General features: G+C 40.8%; 1 protein-coding gene across 1 annotated transcript in view; it reads right to left on the bottom strand.

The window, feature by feature from the left end:
• Positions 1 to 3,326: 3,326 nt before the first annotated feature.
• Positions 3,327 to 18,718, bottom strand: part of LOC111218042 (ATP-binding cassette sub-family B member 6, mitochondrial-like) — a 29,067-nt gene continuing 13,675 nt past the window's right edge. The window contains exons 15-19 of the mRNA XM_022740132.1: positions 11,705 to 11,879; positions 11,478 to 11,590; positions 10,897 to 10,991; positions 5,535 to 5,603; positions 3,327 to 3,441 (exon numbers count right to left, since the gene is read on the bottom strand). Of these exons, the coding sequence (XP_022595853.1) occupies positions 3,327 to 3,441; positions 5,535 to 5,603; positions 10,897 to 10,991; positions 11,478 to 11,590; positions 11,705 to 11,879 (567 nt within the window). The remainder of the gene's footprint in view (positions 3,442 to 5,534; positions 5,604 to 10,896; positions 10,992 to 11,477; positions 11,591 to 11,704; positions 11,880 to 18,718) is intronic.

The following is an 18,718-nucleotide window of genomic DNA, read 5'->3' as shown; positions in this document are numbered from 1 at the left end:
CAGAGTCTCGAAATCCCAGATCTGACGAATAAAATGTTATCATAATGGAATGATGGCCGACACTATAAAAATAACACCCAGGAGTTAAAAATCTGGAAGTGAGGAGGTTTATTTTTGACCTTTAGAGGTGGAGGACGTTTTATTCTGAGGAAGAGGGAGAGACAGAGAGACACACACACCGAGACAGCCGGGGAACGACAGACAGAGAGATTGGTTGGCAGTGATCATGATTAAGATATGAAGCACTGAGACTGCCCTCACTGCTACACACACTCTCTATGGCATTTTAATAAAGGCACAACTTGCAAGTGTGTGTGTATATGCGTGTGTGTGTGTGTGTGTTTGTGTGTGTGGTCCATCACATGAAACATGCACACGTTCTAATATTAACCCGCCCCTACACTAACAACGTATGTGCTGTCTTTTGCTGGTACTTTGTGATTCTTGTGAGTACATTACCTCCCGTCTTTCTTCATCCCAGTAACAGTACAGTAAACACACCACAGCCCAGTGTGCATCTCCCTCCCTCCCTCCCTCCCTCCCTCCCCAGCTGTGTTCCGTACAGATGTTTGCTGTTGTACTGATTTTACAGTAGAGATTCGTTTATTCAAGATGAAGATGGGGGGTTGATCAGAGGAACAACTTTTCCCAAACGTGTGGGACATTTTGGACCAGAACTGCGTCCAGCAGGTTGACATGTGCATATTCACAGTTTGTGTAATGATCTGTACAGAATATGAGATGTAATTTAGCTGAAATGTTTTTAGTTGCATGCGGCATCACAAAAATCTAGTCAATAAAATACTTTTAGAAAGCAGTGAAGAGATTTATTCGTCTGGTTTCCACTTCTTAAGCTCTGTCCTGATGGTGATGAGTTCAAGTTGTTGCCAAGATAAAATCAACACGGGCCAAGTTAGCACTGGAATTCTTGAGAAACCGCTTTGATGTAAACCCTACTCTAAAAGGCGATACAGCAGCAAAGCTGGACTGGCTCCAGGGTTTCACAACTACAACTACCAAGAAGCATTGCACTAAGAAACATCTATTCAGAAACCTGAATATTACTGTGGGCTGCTCACAACATCCAGTCAGTAAAGCTATTTGGAGCTGTTAGCCATAACAAAGAGTTGAGATATTTATACTCTATCTTAGTGATATTCAGAGGAAGTTGTTTTACATTAGAATCTCAATTAAAAGTAAATGTTTAAATCCAACTACAACAGGTTTTTATTTGCATTTTCTTCACAGCAAAAACTGTCCAAAGGAAAGAGAGAGAAAACACACAAAAAGCTGGAAGCTCAGTTGCATTGTCTCCATATGAATTCCTCTGTGATCAGCTACAGGGATCATATACACTCATACACTGAGCACCATACCAATACTGGCTAATTCCTCCCTTTGGTCTCAAAACAGCCTCAGTTCTTTGTGGCGTGGATTCCACGAGAAACTCTCCTTTGAGATTGTGCTCCATGTTGATGTGATGCTTCACATCATTTCTGCAGATTTGTCAGCTGCACATTCAAACTGCCAATCTCCTGTTCTAGCACATCCCAGGGGCGTTGTTCTGGAGACAGGAGCAGGTCACTGAACTCACTGATGATGATGTGAACAACAACTGAAGCTCATGACTTGTATCTGCAGGATTTTATTCATTGCACTGCTGCCACATGATTGGCTGATTGAATAAGCAGGTGTACAGGGGTTCCTAATAAAGTGCTCGGTGAGTATATATACCCACAGACTAATGTGCTGGGTAATGGCTGATAGAAGGAAGCTGCAGTGGTCCTGCAGGTGCGGAGCTCTGGCTGACAAACGGGCCAGGAACTATTCTAACACTCATTCACAGCTTTGACCATCTGAAGCTGTGAAGACAGATTTTATTTATGTTCTATTAAAACTTAATGTTTTAACCACTAAACATACGAGCTACGCCATTGGTCGTGATGTAGGGGCTCACACTGAATGTAAGCCCACTGCTTTTGTCAGCTGATAATTCTAATAAAGTTTTAAAACAAAATGTCCACAACCTCCAGTTTCTTTTTCTGTCAATGTCAAAATTTAAAACCTGTAATAACAGATTTACCTTGCAAAAAAAAAATATTGATAATTGTTGATTTAAGGATAATGACGGTAGAGGAGTCGTCACTGAACTTATGTTGCTGCGGTTGTAAGTCTTCTGGAAATGTTACTAGTCAGACTGCTGCCTCGACTTTTACAGAAAAGTTATCTGAACATAAAACTTACATAAAATTAAAAACACATTTATGTAATAAATGCAAGTCTATGTCTGAAAGGGGCTTATGATACAGCTGGATTCTGATGTGTATCACCGTGTCTTTTATAGAGAAAAGCCATGACACAGCTGTTGTTTCCGGTTTTTATTTGTAACCAGACGCAGTTCTGTCTGAAACATTCTCTCCATCTGTCTCTCTCTCTCTCTCTCTCTCTCTCTCTCTCTCTCTCTCTCTGGGCCTCAGGCTGCCGATATAGTTTTACTCTAAACAGTCACCTCTGACACCGGCACTTTCAGCCCATCCAGGATGTTTTCACCAAAACAATCACAGTAACATAATCGCCTCAGTTTTTAATGACTGGGGTTAAATCTTCACAGACTGTCTGGTCACTGCCAGCAGCTTCTGCTGCAGAGGAACTTTCACCTTGACATTTAGTAAATTCTTCCCAATGTTCATTACAGCATTTCTACCATACGGTTGTTAGCTGGCTAACATTAATGTTTCCTACAGCTTCACAATTATCCGTGCTCTTTGGCATTAGCTGTAAATTGCACTTGGATATTGTCACACCAGTTCTACACATGTCAACCTGCGCCACCTATAGGAAAGGAAAGTTACAGCAGCAGCAGTTTAAACCTGCAGATTCAGGCATATTCATGCTCCCACCTGGAGTCAGTGAAAGTAATAGCTGCTTTGTTCTTCATCCTACCTGACCATGTTGCTTATCTGTGTGTGTGTGTGTGTGTGTGTGTGTGTGTGTGTGTGTGTGTGTGTCTTAGCTAATTATGGTTAAGCAACTAAAGTTAGAGACTGCTGAATACTAAATACATTGTATTAGAAGTGATGCATCATTAATTCTAATGGAAAATCCTGCTCTGGGAGGGACAGGTGGGGTTAAGGTTATGTTATGTTGCTAACACTTCCTACTGCGTTTCAGCCTCAGTGTATGAATGACGACACCAGTGTCAATGTGATTTTATAACCAGCTGCAGAGTTTCAGTTTCTCCGGACTTTACTTCAGTCAGGGCTGCAGATACAACAGATATGACAAAAGAGTATGTGGTGGGTACTGGATCAAAAAAATGTTCATACTCAAGTTTCTTGAGTCTGATTGTTGCTCTGTGTTTCTGTTGGTGTGTCGAGAGTTTTCTGCTGTTTCATCCACATGGCCGCATACAGACCTCCCTGGACCAGCAGCTCCTCGTGTCTGAACAGAACAGGACAATAAAAAGAGCAAAGGGGATGAAAATGAGACGAGAAACTGCATCTTAAAAATGAAAAGTAAAAAATCAGTATGTGAGTCTCTGATTCAGCTTCTCGGGTGAGGCATCCAGTAAACCTGTCAGTAAATAGAAAGAATCATCTTTATCTGAACCTCATCATTCATCATTCATGTTCCAGAAATAGCTTTTACAGTCCCTTAAACAACATGTTGGCTTCACCATTTGACCACTCACTTGACCAGCAGCACCTTTAGTGTAGTGTGTGACAAAAGTGACATTTCAGATGTTACTGTCGGAGACAAAAAATAAAAAGAGGCAAAGCATAAAAAAACACGAGGAAACACAATTTACAGGAGAAGGAGAGCAGGCGGAGGAGGAGGTGGGTCACTCATAATGTCTTGTGACACCAGAGCTGCTCCAAGAAGTGCAAAGTTGAGCTGTCTGAAATCCTCCCGCAGACTTGAACCAACTTTACTATGAATTAATAAAACCACAAGTCTGTTACTGTCTGGACTGCCAGACGGAGAGAGAGAGAGAGAGAGAGAGAGAGAGAGAGAGAGAGAGAGAGAGAAAGAGAGAGAGAGAGAGCAAGAGGGGGGTCAGAAATAGAGATACAGATAGAGAGAGAAAGAGAAAGAGAGCAGGTTCATGAACAGATGGAAGCTAAAGAAAGGCAGAGAGGGGATGATGGGAAAAGAAATGAAGGGAATATGAAGAGAAACTTGGGTGTCGAGTGAAAGAGGAGGTCAAGTGGTCAATCTGACCAGGGACATGGAGGAGAAAAAAAGAAAAAGAGAGAAGAGTGATGCTGAGGCTTTTCTAAATTATGTGCTATCACACTCAAGCCTATAAATACTTCCACGCTGAGGCAGCTAGATTTGAAAACACATTTTTCCTCTCGGTTTTGGTCGCTCATCACACCCAAAAAACTGAGCTCTCAATCACAAATTGTTATTTTACTGCTTTATTTATTGTCTCAGTCTCATCAAACGTGTTACTTGTTCAGTTGTGTAATGATAAAAATAGAAAAATATGAAAATGAGAACGATTAAATCAGGAGTTTGGCTACACTGACACATAGTATAGGGGACCACAGAGAGCAGGAGGAGACAGGATAAAGGTTTAAGAGAGTTAACTGAGATGTGATCTGTCCCGCTCCTAGCCAGATGTTTACTATGATGCACAGTTTTGTTGTTTGCTGCCCAAAACAGAACGACAGAAAAGACTCTCAGTCTGTTGTTCAGCTGTTCAAAATGTGGAAGGAGATCTTTATACGAACCGTCTAAAAGAGCTGGTTTGGATTCACATTGTTTTGTCACGTTAGCAGCGTTTTCAGAATTAGCAGGTTTTGCATGGATAGTCCATGTAAAGCATGTTGAGCGGAGGTAAACCCCGAGGACAGGATGAGGCTTCTTCCTGTCTTTGTCTCATGATGCACTCTCGCACTTTGTGGCAGAGACTGTGTGTACTCTGACACCAGAGGTTAAATGGGCCGCTTTGTGTTTACATCACAGTGTCAATCAAAAGATGAATGGTTCTTGGACGGTGTTCCTTACACACGCCTGCAGGGGCAAACCAAGCTCTGCAGTGAGTGATGGGTAAACACCTGCATGCATCTGGATGTGACCAGCTCAGTGTGTGTGTGTGTGTGTGTGTGTGTGTGTGTGTGTGTGTGTGTGTGTGTGTGTGTGTGTAACCTCGGTGTGTGAGAAAGGAAGTCTTCATAGCCAGCTCCTATATCAAAAGATGGTATGCATCAGCAGTAAAGTGACAGCTCCACTGCATTTGTGTGTGTATGTGTATGTGTGTGTGTGTGTGTGTGTGTGGTGTGGTCCATCACCCTCTGGGGCTAAGACAGATAGCAGGAGGTTTAAGGGTCACACACAAAAACACACTCTGAGGTTTTGATCTACAGATAACAAATTTGCAAGCACTTAGGACACACAAAGACATTCAGGTGTGACTGACACACACACACACACACACACACACACACACACACACACACAGTTACCGGTGGCTGTGGTTGGAGGATGAGATGGAGGAAGACACTTGGAAAAAAAAAAAACAACCTCACCTTCCTCTCTCTGCGATCTGTCCATTGTGAACCACCAGGATCTGGTCCGCCTCGACGATGGTGGACAACCTGCAACATCACACAATCATTAATCCTCAATCCCCTCATGTCACTGCCTGTCGCTTCAACCGTGTTCCCTACAAATTACAAGTCATACACTGCTAAACTGTTAGCTGGTCCTAATTACAATGTCCTGATCGCTGACTGGATCATGGTCAGAGGCTACTTTTTTTATTTTCTTCTTCTTTTCATTTCTTTATTTTGAATGAATGACGCACTACATTTATTAGCAGCAGCAGAGTTGCCCGGAGGTGGTTGGGGTGGGTGGCGGGTGTACAAAGGGAGAGTTCTCATGGTTATAACCACAGACGGGATTGCGCAAAATCATTCTTGTGAACACTTGGGACTTCAGGCCGTGGATTTGTGTTTTCTCTGGCCCACTATACGCCTGTGTCCTTGGCCCCAGTTTGGTCCATATATACAGCAAGATTGTCAGCTACTACTTCCACATCTGGGCCAACTTCGGCGAACACATAGTTAATCTTTCCGGCTGCTAGACCACACCAGCGGATAACAGCCAGAACTGGCCCAGATGTAGAAGTAGCACCTTTTTGTAGCTTCAGCCAGTGTTTCTATTCAAAACCACTTCGTTCAGAGATTAAACTGAAAGTGAGCAGGCATGTAATGTTGACACTAATTCCTTTAGTTCACATGAAAACTGTGAGCACAACTGTGTAAGGAAACTTTGATGGATGCTTAACAGACACACACACTCACACACACACACACACACACACACACACACACACACACACATTACTTGTTTCCCAAAGGAAAACTTTGCTGCAGGTGCAGAATCCATTAAGAGCTTCACAACATCAGTTGTCTGTGTTGATGAGGATGATGCTGTTTAACTGTCTATATGTTACAAACATATACATCACAAAGCGTTCAGTGGCTTTCCTTATTTTCTCAAACCACTAGGACTAATTTTCCATCACACATCACTTAAACACTTGTGTTCATGATGAAAAAACATACAGACTCAGAAATGAACAAAAACAATATAAACTTAAATAAAACTTGAAGTTTTTGGTTCTTCCCGCAGGTTTTGAAACTTCCTAAGAAGCCTCCCATGACCTCCTGCGAGTGTGTAGGAGGCTCTCGTTAATCTACAATAAAAATGTCTGCAGTTACGATGCTTTTGGGAAACACCTGCTCAGCTTAAGGAGGTCTGAAAGATGGATTTTACAACCATCTTAGCCTTAAGATGCTTTTGGGAAATGAGGCCCCGGAGATTTGTTTGAAATCGGTTTGAATGTGAGAGTCCTTCTCAGCGATGTTGCTGTGTTGTGAGTGTGCAGCCACAAACGTAATAATGTTATTAGTAACAACAGAAACGATGGCCACAGCCACAGAAACAAGATCCAAGTAATAAGCTGGAAATATTCTTCAGACACACGTGTGAAGAGTGGAACGACAGAGACGGGAAGAGATAGAGATAGTAATTCCAGAGGTGTCAGAGGTTGGGACGAGCGGGATAAGATGAGGAAATGGGAAAAGATTGAGACGTACGGTATCTGTAGAAAGAGAGAGTGGGAGGTGGTCATAATGTGTGGTTTGATGTTAAATATATTCAGCTGTCCTATAAAAGTAAAAAAATACACAGTCATTCCTCAGTAATCACTAACAGAGACATACAAGCACACTTCAGTTCTGTCACACACACACACACACACACACACACACACACACACACACACACACAGAAAGAGAGCTGAATATGTCACTCTGGGTTGGGGAACTCTGAATGAACTTGTCTGTAAATTATTAAAGTTAATATTTATGACCACTCCCTGATGAGTCTGATTAAAGCCACACTCAGCGATCTGAATGGCTCTCAGCTTCGTGATGCGACGCAGTGGGGAATCAGGGAAATTATTCCCAAGGTGTTGTAAGATGCACAGATGAAAGCTTTCCCTAATTTTCAGAGTTTTTCTTTCATGTAAATGTATGAATCTGAAAAAAGGATATTGAACATTAAAAAAAAAAAAAAAGGTTGAGACCTCATGCTTCTCCAAACTGCTGCATGTCACTTTAAAGCTTCAGCTGAGCCACCACTCTGCTTTAATGTCATCAAGACCATCTTTGGACGTCCACCTTCAATATTTGATAGAAAACCTCGGTCACAGGTAGAAATATCTCTCTCTAGAGACTGCAGACGTCAACGGGTTTTTTCTCCACTCATTCAGGCTTTTCACCACGAAGAAAACATCCTGTGTGTTTACATGCAGACACTATATTCAGGATATACAGTTCATGTCCTGTTTTTAGGTTTAGGTTAAAGTTTTATATTCATTAACACAAGTGTAACCTTTGAGGTTTTAGTCCTGGTTAAATGAGTGAAGACTCACCCACAGCTGATAACTTGGTGTCATGTGTTAGGACGAAGCCTTCCTGACCGCAGACCGTTTTGACACATCATAGCAGGAAACGCACAGGTGTTACTAATAACATTAACGACGGCTGGTTTACATGGAGACGCATCAGTTCCAGAGCCCACGTGCGATGCAGGGTGGCTCACTGACAGAGATCCCTGGGACCATTGTTAATGCTTTCCCTAAAATACAACCTACTGATACAAAACTTATCACTTATTATACTCCGAGTGTACAATTTAGATTCTACTGTCAAGCTTTGGGTCCATAGAATTACCATTTACATTGGCCAAACATTTGGCTGACCTGCACACTTTAATTTAAAAAGTAATATAACCATGGTCAATAAAGAATGGAATGAGTCCTCCTCTTTCAAGTCGGCCACCATATACTTGTTTTTCCAAATTGTGCATCTTCTACACATTTAATTACTCCCAACTGCAAACAGTTCTCCTCTTCCTGTTTCTAGTCAAAACACCTCCTATTACTTTTTGAAGGAAACGAACTTCCCTCAGTTTTTGTTTTTAAGACTCGGTATTTGTATTTTTAAGACAGTGTCATTTCAAAAGAGTAGGCAGGAAATAATCTGAATGAAAGGAGTACAGTATGAGATAAAGAGGGTTTTAAAACAATGAAACTTTAGACATACAGTAGGTCTACCCAGATCCTTTAAGAGTTCGACACTGCATCATTGCCACCTACATTTCAGTATTCTGTTAGATGAGCTTGATTTTAGCAGCAGATTGCTGCCATGTTCAGAAGAAGGGAAAAATTCCCAATAAATTCCCAATAAGAGATTTCAGAGGCTTCAAAGTCTAAATCTTCATCTGTCTGCTGTGATTGTGTGTGTTTTAATTTCATTTAAGGCCAGACTGATTCAGTTAATAAACAGTCCTGATCCTGCCACCAGACTCCATCTGTCACTGCTATTCAAAGATTAAGAAGCTGCTGGATTAACTCATTCAAAAGACAACTGATCAATAAATAATCATCAGATTTAGGAGAGAGACAATTAATGTACATGATGAGATGATGTTTGTCAGACCTTGGAACAACATCTCAGTATCAACACTGTTAAACAAAAACAGTTAAACAAAATGTTGCTTCCAGATACTATAAATATGTTTTCTCCATGAATGAAACTAAGTATGGACAGTTATTCAATAACACAATACAATGCCAGTTTGTGCAATGTTCATTTTGTTGTTGTTGCTTCAAAAATTCACGAGTGGTTTTCTTTACCGGAGCAACAATTAGCACAGTCGTATAAAAACAGCAAGTTTGACAAATGCCTCAGAGCTTCGGTGTCAGTAACAGTCACAGATGACTAGTTACAGTCAACATCTGTGGACAATGTTTGTTTGCATGGGTCAGAGTTTCCATACAGGTGTGCACATTCTTCGGTTGTGAAAAATAAGACTCCTCACGCTTTAAAAAGTCGTTTTTATATGTAAAGATTTTTGCTGGGTTACACACTGTGAGATTTCCAAGTTTACAGTTTTGTTGTTTTTGGTTTGTTGACTGTTTCCAAAAGCCATTAGGTCCAGATCTATAATTACTGGAGCAGACAACACAGCCTGATGTGGAAAAAGAGCAGGATGTGGAAAGAACAGGTTGTCCTCACAGGTAATTTGATATACACAAATAAACACATTTAGCTTTTTGCTTTTGTTGATCAAATTAGTCAACTTTCTTCTGTACAACAGAAACCGTGATTTAATAATGTTAGTCATGGAACAAGAAAAAAACAAAACAAAAAAAAACACAAAATCCATTGTACAGAGGAAATGATGATAACTGGGTCCATGCCGTGTAGCCGGCATCAGTTCCACAGGCTGCTTCGCTCCTAATGTCTTCTAATGTCTGCGAGTGTCACAGCCTTTCAAGTCTTTTTCAATATCACTCCGACTGATGAATAACCAGACATCTGTTTCTTTTACTTTTGTTGACCTGTCATCACGCGTCACCTCATATCCTCCAATCAGCTTTCCATTTAATCTCTCCATCCTTCTCTTTGTGTGCGCTCTAATCCTGTTTTCCTTTCACCACATCCCTCTTTTCCTTTCATCTCTTCTACTCACATTTGGTTCTTCTTTTTGGTTCGGTCCTGTATTACCACCGCTACTGTAACCACATTGTAACAGACCACTCTCATTTATAGAGCAGAATGTCTGTTTATTCACTCAGTGTCAAAAGAACAGAAACCCAGCTCCAGTTCCACATTGGAGGATCTTTTTGCCCACAACAACTTGCAGTCAGTATAAAAATTTTTTTCAAAAAAAGGACCATGCTTCACCTGATTGTCCACGGATGAGTGGATGTTACTATATGACGGATGCTTTGCTCTTTTCCATTATTACAACAACAACATCGTCACTCCGTTGATGTGTGGATAAAACTGGTGTGCTATGATATTAAGTTTTAATTGCTGCAGTAGTGTTTTTAAAAAGGGGCTATTTGTATGTTTTCTCTGCCACAGAATGTGGTTTCTTGCCAGAAGCACATGGTGATGATTTGGCTTAGAGGTTATAATACATCCTCTGAGCAGCGCTACGTCTTCAGCGCAGATTGGAGGCTACAGTGACTCGGTATTGGAAAGTGATAAGATGGGCTAGGGCTAGCATGCTAACTTCAGCAGAATAAAAGACGTGATGGAGAAGAGTTGGCATTGCTTTCCACCACTGGAGACAAGTAAAGGAATGAAGTTTGATACTGAACTCGCAACGTTTCTTCCAGACTGGTAAGTTAACAGCTGTTAATGCAAACGTTGGCTATGTAGCAATAGCAAAACTTACAAATAGCTCCTTCAACACAACACTCTGGGTCAAGTAAAACAAGCAAACTTATCAGGAAGATTCCTAGTTATAAAGAAAGGAAGCAGGAAACTTCCCTCCTAACAAGACACAGCTTGGTAGTAATGTCACCTGTGTGCGACCACTATAGTCGTCCTGTTGGTGCAGACCTTGGCCAGTGAAGCCTGGATGTTCCTCTCAGTTTGGGTGTCCAGTGAAGAAGTGGCCTGATGGACCAAACACAGTATGTATGAGTGTAATAAGTAGTATAATGAAATGACAGACTATTTGTTGAAATATATTCCACTGCAGAGAAACATTTTAGCTACTAAGTGATAAAATGTGTGAATTTATTGTGAATTTATTAAGTGTGCTAGTGCATTTAATGACTGCTGCGTGACTGAATTGTCTTTGGGATTTAATTTGTTTGGGCCTCTCTTGTAAAAGGGATGTTGGACTCAGTGAAAATTGGACACAGAACTTTATTGACACGGTGTTTAGGACGGCTGTCAAAGCTGGACACGGTCAGACACGATAAGTAATTAAAATCCGGCAGCATGAGAAGTGCAGAAGACTGAACATGGGCACACTGGAGTAGGCAACCTGTGTCAGTTATGTGATTTATGTTTTTTTTATTAAAAGGGGCATGAACAGGTGCATGTGTTCAGTTGCAGCAAAGTGTGTTCAAGTTCATGTTCCACCTCCATCCTCACCTCATCCAGCAGAATGATCTCAGGTTCTTTCAGGATGGTTCGAGCTATCGCCACTCTCTGCTTCTCCCCGCCACTGAGCTTCAGCCCTCGCTCCCCCACCTCTGTGTCATAACCTGGTTAAACACAGATAATTTTGATAATGAAAGAGACAGCTCTAACCTCAGGATCAAATTGACAAACATAATATTACAGGTCTGCTTCAGCAACGTCAAAGTGAAACGACTGACCCTGAGGAAGCTCCAGTATCCTGGTGTGTATGTCAGCAGCCATGGCAGCTCTCTCCACCTCCTGGTTGGTGGCTGCGACTCGGCTGTAGCGGATGTTGTTGCCGATGGTGTCGTTGAAAAGAACGGTATCCTGGGGAACCACGCCGATGTACGACCTTAGAGAGGACTGACGCACCTGAGACACAGTAAAGACAGCGAGGGAGAGTGGTTACCGTTGTACACCTGATTTTGACGAATGAGAGATGTGTTTGCTGTGGAGCTTAGCAAGGTATTTTCCAGGTATTTTGCTAACCTGGATTTAATGTAGAACCAGCTTTGGAACCTACTTTCATCAAGTGTTTAATTCATGCTTAATTTAAAAAAAAAAAATCATGTATGGGAACAGCATGGTACTTGGGTTGTAACATGTACCAGTTTACACCAGTTTACATCATTTCAAGAGTCTGAGATAAAATCCAGTTCCATCTCCTTTGACCAGATCGCAAATCTGATTGTATCTGTCTTGGTTTTTCCAGGCTGCATACAAATCAGGGTCCAGAGGAAACCAGTCCAGAGGATAGTGGTAACACATGATGCTGTTGGAAAATAGCTAAAAACAAAAAAGGCCGTAAGGTAAATAACTTGTGTGATTTAGTGTTTTCATAACAACATCACCAGTTTAGCTATAAGGGCGAATCACATGAACGGATTAGAATCAAGATTTGCTTGATCTCACACTGCCCAATCACCCACATGAATAATCACATGGTTTCACTGATCAGGGATTAAAAAAAACAAAACAAAACAAAACAACAGCACAAAATGTCTTTCCTTTTTAAACAAAAAACAAAAGTTGACTTATGTGGCTTGGAGAGATGGCTTTGTTCACAACTTTTTCAACATCTGGCTAGAAAGCATTTCACAACAGGTTTTCAGTCCATCTCAAATGCTTCTTGGTTGCAATGTCACCACAAGACTCATACGTGTAGTGACTCTACGTATGAAGGGAGTATCAGGGATCTTCAGATCTGCAGGTCACAGTTCTAACAGATATGTCTATGAGCCGGGAAAATTTCTCTCTTTACTTGGTCGACTTTTCTCTCCCTCTCTCTCTCTCACACACACACACTCAGCATACATCTACATAAATGTTGCATGGCTAAATTCATCCTATACTATATAATGCATGCTGCCCTAGGTCACAGACAGCACACATGTCCTAAACTGATTTCTGTACATGTCTATCATTGCGTGTCTCTCTCAGGCTTTTATGCTTCTGTCCTTATCCACAAGGCTTCTAGCTTCTTCTCCATCTTTCTTATAATTAACAACACATCTCATCTTGTTATAAGACGTGGTAACTAGGTGACAGTAACTCATTAAAAATGTGGTCTTTGCTTTCTTTTACTCTTGTGTCAATAAACAATTCATTCATCAATGAATAATTTGCCGTGCTGATTTAGGATGCAATTATCGGTAGAAAAATAGAGATTCAATTAAAACGATGGGTGGAAAAAACGTGGCAAGTAGGGACTGTTAACACTGCAGAGTGAAAGGGTGGTGAACTGTAGAGAAACCTGGAGGAACTGGTTTATAAAATAACAACTAAGATCACTCCACATTATTTTCTTTTAGATTGCTATTTTCAATTTGATTGTTGAAAGGATTTGTTCTGTGCACTTATTACATCCATTGCCACATCATAAAGATCAACCACATTTGATCAGAAGGCAAGAGACTGTTGGGAGCAGAAGAGGCAGGCAGACCATACCGACACCAGTGCACTTCAGTGTCCAAACCGGTACGAGTGAAATGGTCGTGATGTTTTTCCCCCGTTTAAGAATAAACCTCTCAGTATTATGTGAATCTGGCTCTTCATCTCTCCAGAAATAATTTCCGGTTTTCAATGACTCTCTGGTCAGTGTGCAGTACTTTGAGTCTTTCCTGTGGAAAGCTTTCCTCCGCAGCCACAACAATACAAATTCCATTTCCTGCACCAGCTCGGTTTGGCTGGTAATCACTCACTTTCCCTTAATTTGATCTTTGCTGTTTACTTTTGTTATTTCTTCCACTTGAGAACAACACAACATCTGTTTCTGATAGAGGCGGGCTGACAGAGCTGTAACACCAAATGTTATAAAATGAGAAAGAGACAGATGGAGGGGAAAAAGGCAAAAGGGGGATAAAAACAAAAAAAAGCACTTTTAATGTTTTTCATTGAAGCATCACATCAAAAGAGGAAGTCTTATTGTCAGACAGCTGTCCTCATTCACAGGATATAATGATTACCATTACAGTAAATCTGTAAGATGATGTAGTATTTAAGATATTTCTTCACAAACCTTATTTTCTATAAAATATGTTCATATAATCTGCATTGCCAAATACATTCAGCAGTAAACATAATCGCTCATAAAGAGGAGGTTGAGTCAACGCTGCAGGCATGCAGCTGGCCACCAACATCGTTAGGCAGGTAGGCAGGTGGCAAATTAAGGGAAAAACCAACATAAAGCGTCTTAGGTGTTGGGCGACCATGTGCTACAACTCTCTGAAATCTACATGAGGGATGAACATCATTCTTCCAGAAGATAATTCCTCATTTGGTGTATGACGGTGTCGGAGAGTGCTGTCATAAATGCCATAAATGTTCAACTGGGTTGAGATCTGGTGACTGACGGCCATAGTATATGTGTTCGACAATTTCTTTAACTTTCTGAAACCAGCGATCTGACATTCACACCTTCGTCACACCGCGATTGGTCAGCTGTGCAGAGGTGAGAAAGTAAGCAGGGTTTGAACTTCGCTCTCAAGGACACTCTTCCCTTTTTGCACTGCTGTCTCTGTTATTTTTCACATGGACAACCAAGGGCAACAACATGAACGTCTTCTGGGAGAGACAGTCTGAAAGTGTGGCCCATAATTTCTGTATTTTAATGGTTATCATGCCTCCCTCTCTATTTCAGCAAGCTTTTCACCCCAGTGTGACCGTTAGCAATGAACATCTTCCCTCCGACGCAGTTGGACAACAAGTTATACAAGCTGCTGAGGCTGACTTTGTTATATTTCGACACAGCTGTCTCCCCATGTTTCCAGTCTTTTTGCAAAGCTAAGCTAACTGGCAAGAAAATCAATTTGCCTAAATGTCAAACTATTCCTTTAACAATCTGGCTCTACAGTAGTAACCCTCTGTGTCCCTCTGTCCCGCTCTAACCCAGCAATGATTCATCTAGAGTTAGTGAAGCTTGTCCATTTGCTTTAATAAAAACTGGTCTTCCTGGCTACTCTTTCCTGACCAACGGGAAGGTGTGTCATAGAATAACAGGAAAAACTGGGTAGTTACGAGCAGTGATGCCAACATGGCTGAACAGGAACTAAACTAAATTGAGATTGCTGTTTATATCCCCTAAAATCTGAAAAAGGAAACCTGACTGGCACCTTAAAAAAAACAAAAACAAACAGATGAATCACAGCAGCATTCAGCAACCAGCCATCAGCATGAGGGTCAGCAGAGCTGGACTCATCACAGCTTCACCACATGTGGCTGCCATATGCAGGGACAAACAGAACAGCACAGGACAGATGGGCCAAAAACAAACCCAGAGGTCCAAGAGGCTGAGCAGTGTTCGCTGTGTTGCGAAAGAACTGGACGCACTTTTGTAGCAAAACTCACAAGTAAAAGAATCAACAAGCATCCCTGCTGTTGAAATTCTACCTCCTGTAATGTTGTGAAGCCACTACTTCACACATTTAGAAACTAAGATACAGGATTACAACAACTCTCTCCACTCATTTCCAAATAATTTAACGACAGTATTAAATCAAAGACTTGACTTGGCTAACCCAGACCACCTAATATCAGCTCCAGCTGACGTTAGGATGCATTTCTGCACAGAACAAAGGCTGTAGTTTTTGTCCCCTATTTGTTACAGTGCATTCGGATCACTTCAAGGCCAGTATGGGTCAGAGGAGGAGGAATTAGTACAGCCACCAATAACTCTCTGAAATCTATATGTAAAGATAGATGTGGGAAAAGAAAAGATCCTCCAATCTCCAAGCAGCTGTGTGCAACGAGCAGAACATCTTCCTGAGAATTTCCAGATTCCGCTGGAAAAAAAATCACTGATAAGAATCACATGTTAAACTAACTGCAGTAGATTAAAATAATATATAGAAAAGTGAAAGAAGCTCTACATACGAGAAAAGTGAGCTGTTAACCAGATCTTGGAAGAAAAACGATCTTGAGATTAAGTTTCAAGCATGGGAAAATCCTAGTAAATGGCCCCTGAGGTTAAGACTATTTTGGCAAACGACATGAAAGGCATTTGTGATTTTTGGAGATGGCTGTGTGTGTACCTCAAATGTGTACCACATTTTTAAAGCAGCAGGGGAATTTATGTTTTAAAGCTGAAAAATTGCAAAAAGTAGACTTCTACTTGACAATTTACGAAATGTGTTTATTCACTTTCTTTCCAAGAGGTAGATGAAGAGATCAATTCCGCTGTCTGTACGGTAAATATCAAGCTACTGCCAGGTGATTAGCATAGCTTTGCAAAAAGAACTGGAGACAGAGGGAAACAGCTAACCTGGCTCTGTTCAAAGGTTTAAAAATTACTTTAAATTTGACTCATTAAAATAATATGTGTCACAACACAATCAGAAATGCCAATGTGATTGTTTCTTGGACAGAGTCAGGCTGTTTGCAGTATCATGCTAAATTAGGCTAATCACTACAGTAGCATATAAAGACAGGAGTGGTATCGATCTTCTCATGCTGAAATGTTTGTTCCTTTTTTGCATTCTGTGAAGAATGTGAGGAAACCATTAAAGTCTTTTTTCAGTCAGATTCAATTAAAAGAGCTATTTGTAAGTTTTGCTATTGCTGCACAGCCAATGTTAGCATTAACAGTTTCAGTCATCATTGCATTTACGAGACAAGAGGTAATGATATGTCCTCTGAGTAGCTCTACTCCTTCAGGGCAGAGCTGGACACTACAGTGACTCGGTATTGGAAAGTGATGAGATGGCCCAACCGGGAGGGGGCTAGCTGGTTAGCATGCTAACTTCAGTAGAAGAGAAAAAATTATGGAAATAGAAACAAAATAAAAAAAAAGGTTGCTTGGAGAAAGTTCTTGGCGAGTAAAGAATTGAAGTTTTGTGCTGAACTCAAAATGTTTCTTCTAGACTGATAAGTAAACAGTGGTTAACGCTAACATTAGCTATGTAGCACTAGGAAAACTTACTAATAGCTCCTTTAAAAACAAGCGGATCCAGGAGTTTTTCTATCACTTTCCTTGACATTGCGAGATTTGCAAAAATCACTTTCGTCAATTTCTCAGGAAATAATAATTAAATCTTGATATTAAAAAAATCAGGACACATTAATGGTGTTGAGTTCTGTGACTTTGGCAAAATGGTGCAATCTCACAGCCATGAGTAGGATTGTTTGGCCTTCACAGAGGTATGCACTCTACTGAATCCAATTCTAGTTTACCATGCGAGCATAAATTAATGCTGGGTGTAAGACTGAACGACTTGTTAAGATGGACATTGTTTAACAAGGTAAAAAAGGCCAATGAGTCCTTTGATAGTGACACACTGAAAAAGTATTTATATAGTGCAACATGAAAGGTTTGGTGGATTTTAATGGAGTGACAACAGGCAACATGTGAAACAGATGGTGTGTAAAAACTGCTGGCATCAAAACCCAAAGCTCAATATCCTCCTCTTCCTCCTCACTCTAACTCTGTAAATAAAGGTGAGAGTTTATGGCCAGCTACTAATCAAAATTCTTTATTGACTCATCATTTTCAAATGTGATTGAGGCATTTCAGAGATTTGCCACCCAATTTAAGAGTTTACTTACATTTCAGCTTCTCATTTTCACTTCTCACTCACAGCTCATGTAATATATCATGAGGCTATTAAAAGTCGGTGCCACACACTTCATGGATCTATTTGTTATTAGCAGGGCTACGCCTATGTACTGTGCTGTAAATGCCATGAAGAGGTTTTTTCTATCATCATCAGGCAGGTTTGCCTTCATATGACCTTTACTGAGAGGGCATTTACTATTTACCATTGACAAGATCAGTATGTTGAAGCATGACAAGCAATTTTTTCAAAGTTTAGTAAGTTAATATGATACTCAATTACAGTACAATACAATTTAATGGCAAAAAAATACAACTATGAGAGCTGGTAAATGAACAAAGTTTTGTGCGTTTCATTGTGGCTTCCAGAAAAGGGCCGTCCCTGATGCTGCCTAGCACAACAACAGACTGAATGAAGAGTTTTACCACTTCTTTCCTTACCTCCTCCTCAGATTGATCAACAGTCCGAATCGACTTTAAAAGAATACCACATGTGTATGTGTGTCTTGATTAAACGTCCCTCCTGCTGTGTAATTACAAATAAGCAACCTCATAATCATCACCAGCCTCTTCATTTGAACAAGTATGTTTGCTGTGCGAAAACATGTGTACGTGTGTGTGTGTGAGAGAGTGTTAGTGCTGTTTGGTTTTTATTGAGACTTTTGGCAAATCATAAACAGAGTTACTTCAAGTACAATAAATGAGCTATCTTTACACACACACACACACACACACACGCGCACACACGCACACACACACACATCTGGTGTCTGGACCCGTTGCTGCATTATTCAGGAACCTTTTACTATGATTTATTCACAGTGTGACTGGAGCTCACACACTCAGCCCAGCTGTGTGCACGTATGTGTGTGTGCATGTGAGAGAAAGTGGAGTGAGAGGGAAAGTGGAAGTCAAAGTGCATGAAGCAGAGGCTTGAAACAGCAATGAAAGAGTGAGAGATAGAAATAAAAAGCAAGACAGAGATATTGAGAAGAGCGAAATATTCTTATTCACTGTTCTGAGTGTGTAAATTTATCCACCTTATAGTGCTCTCAATTTACTGCTCACTACTGAGTAAACTATCTCATATGAGGAGTAAGTAAAGTAAATGAGTGAACAAGAAGTGATTTTGAACACAGCCTCTCATCTGTGTAATCCATCTAAC

The sequence above is a fragment of the Seriola dumerili genome, unplaced genomic scaffold (genome assembly GCF_002260705.1).
Source record: "Seriola dumerili isolate Sdu_G_001 unplaced genomic scaffold, Sdu_1.0 BDQW01000052.1, whole genome shotgun sequence".
In the NCBI taxonomy this organism is placed as follows: Eukaryota; Metazoa; Chordata; class Actinopteri; order Carangiformes; family Carangidae; genus Seriola; species Seriola dumerili.
This window is presented reverse-complemented; position numbering and strand designations above follow the sequence as displayed.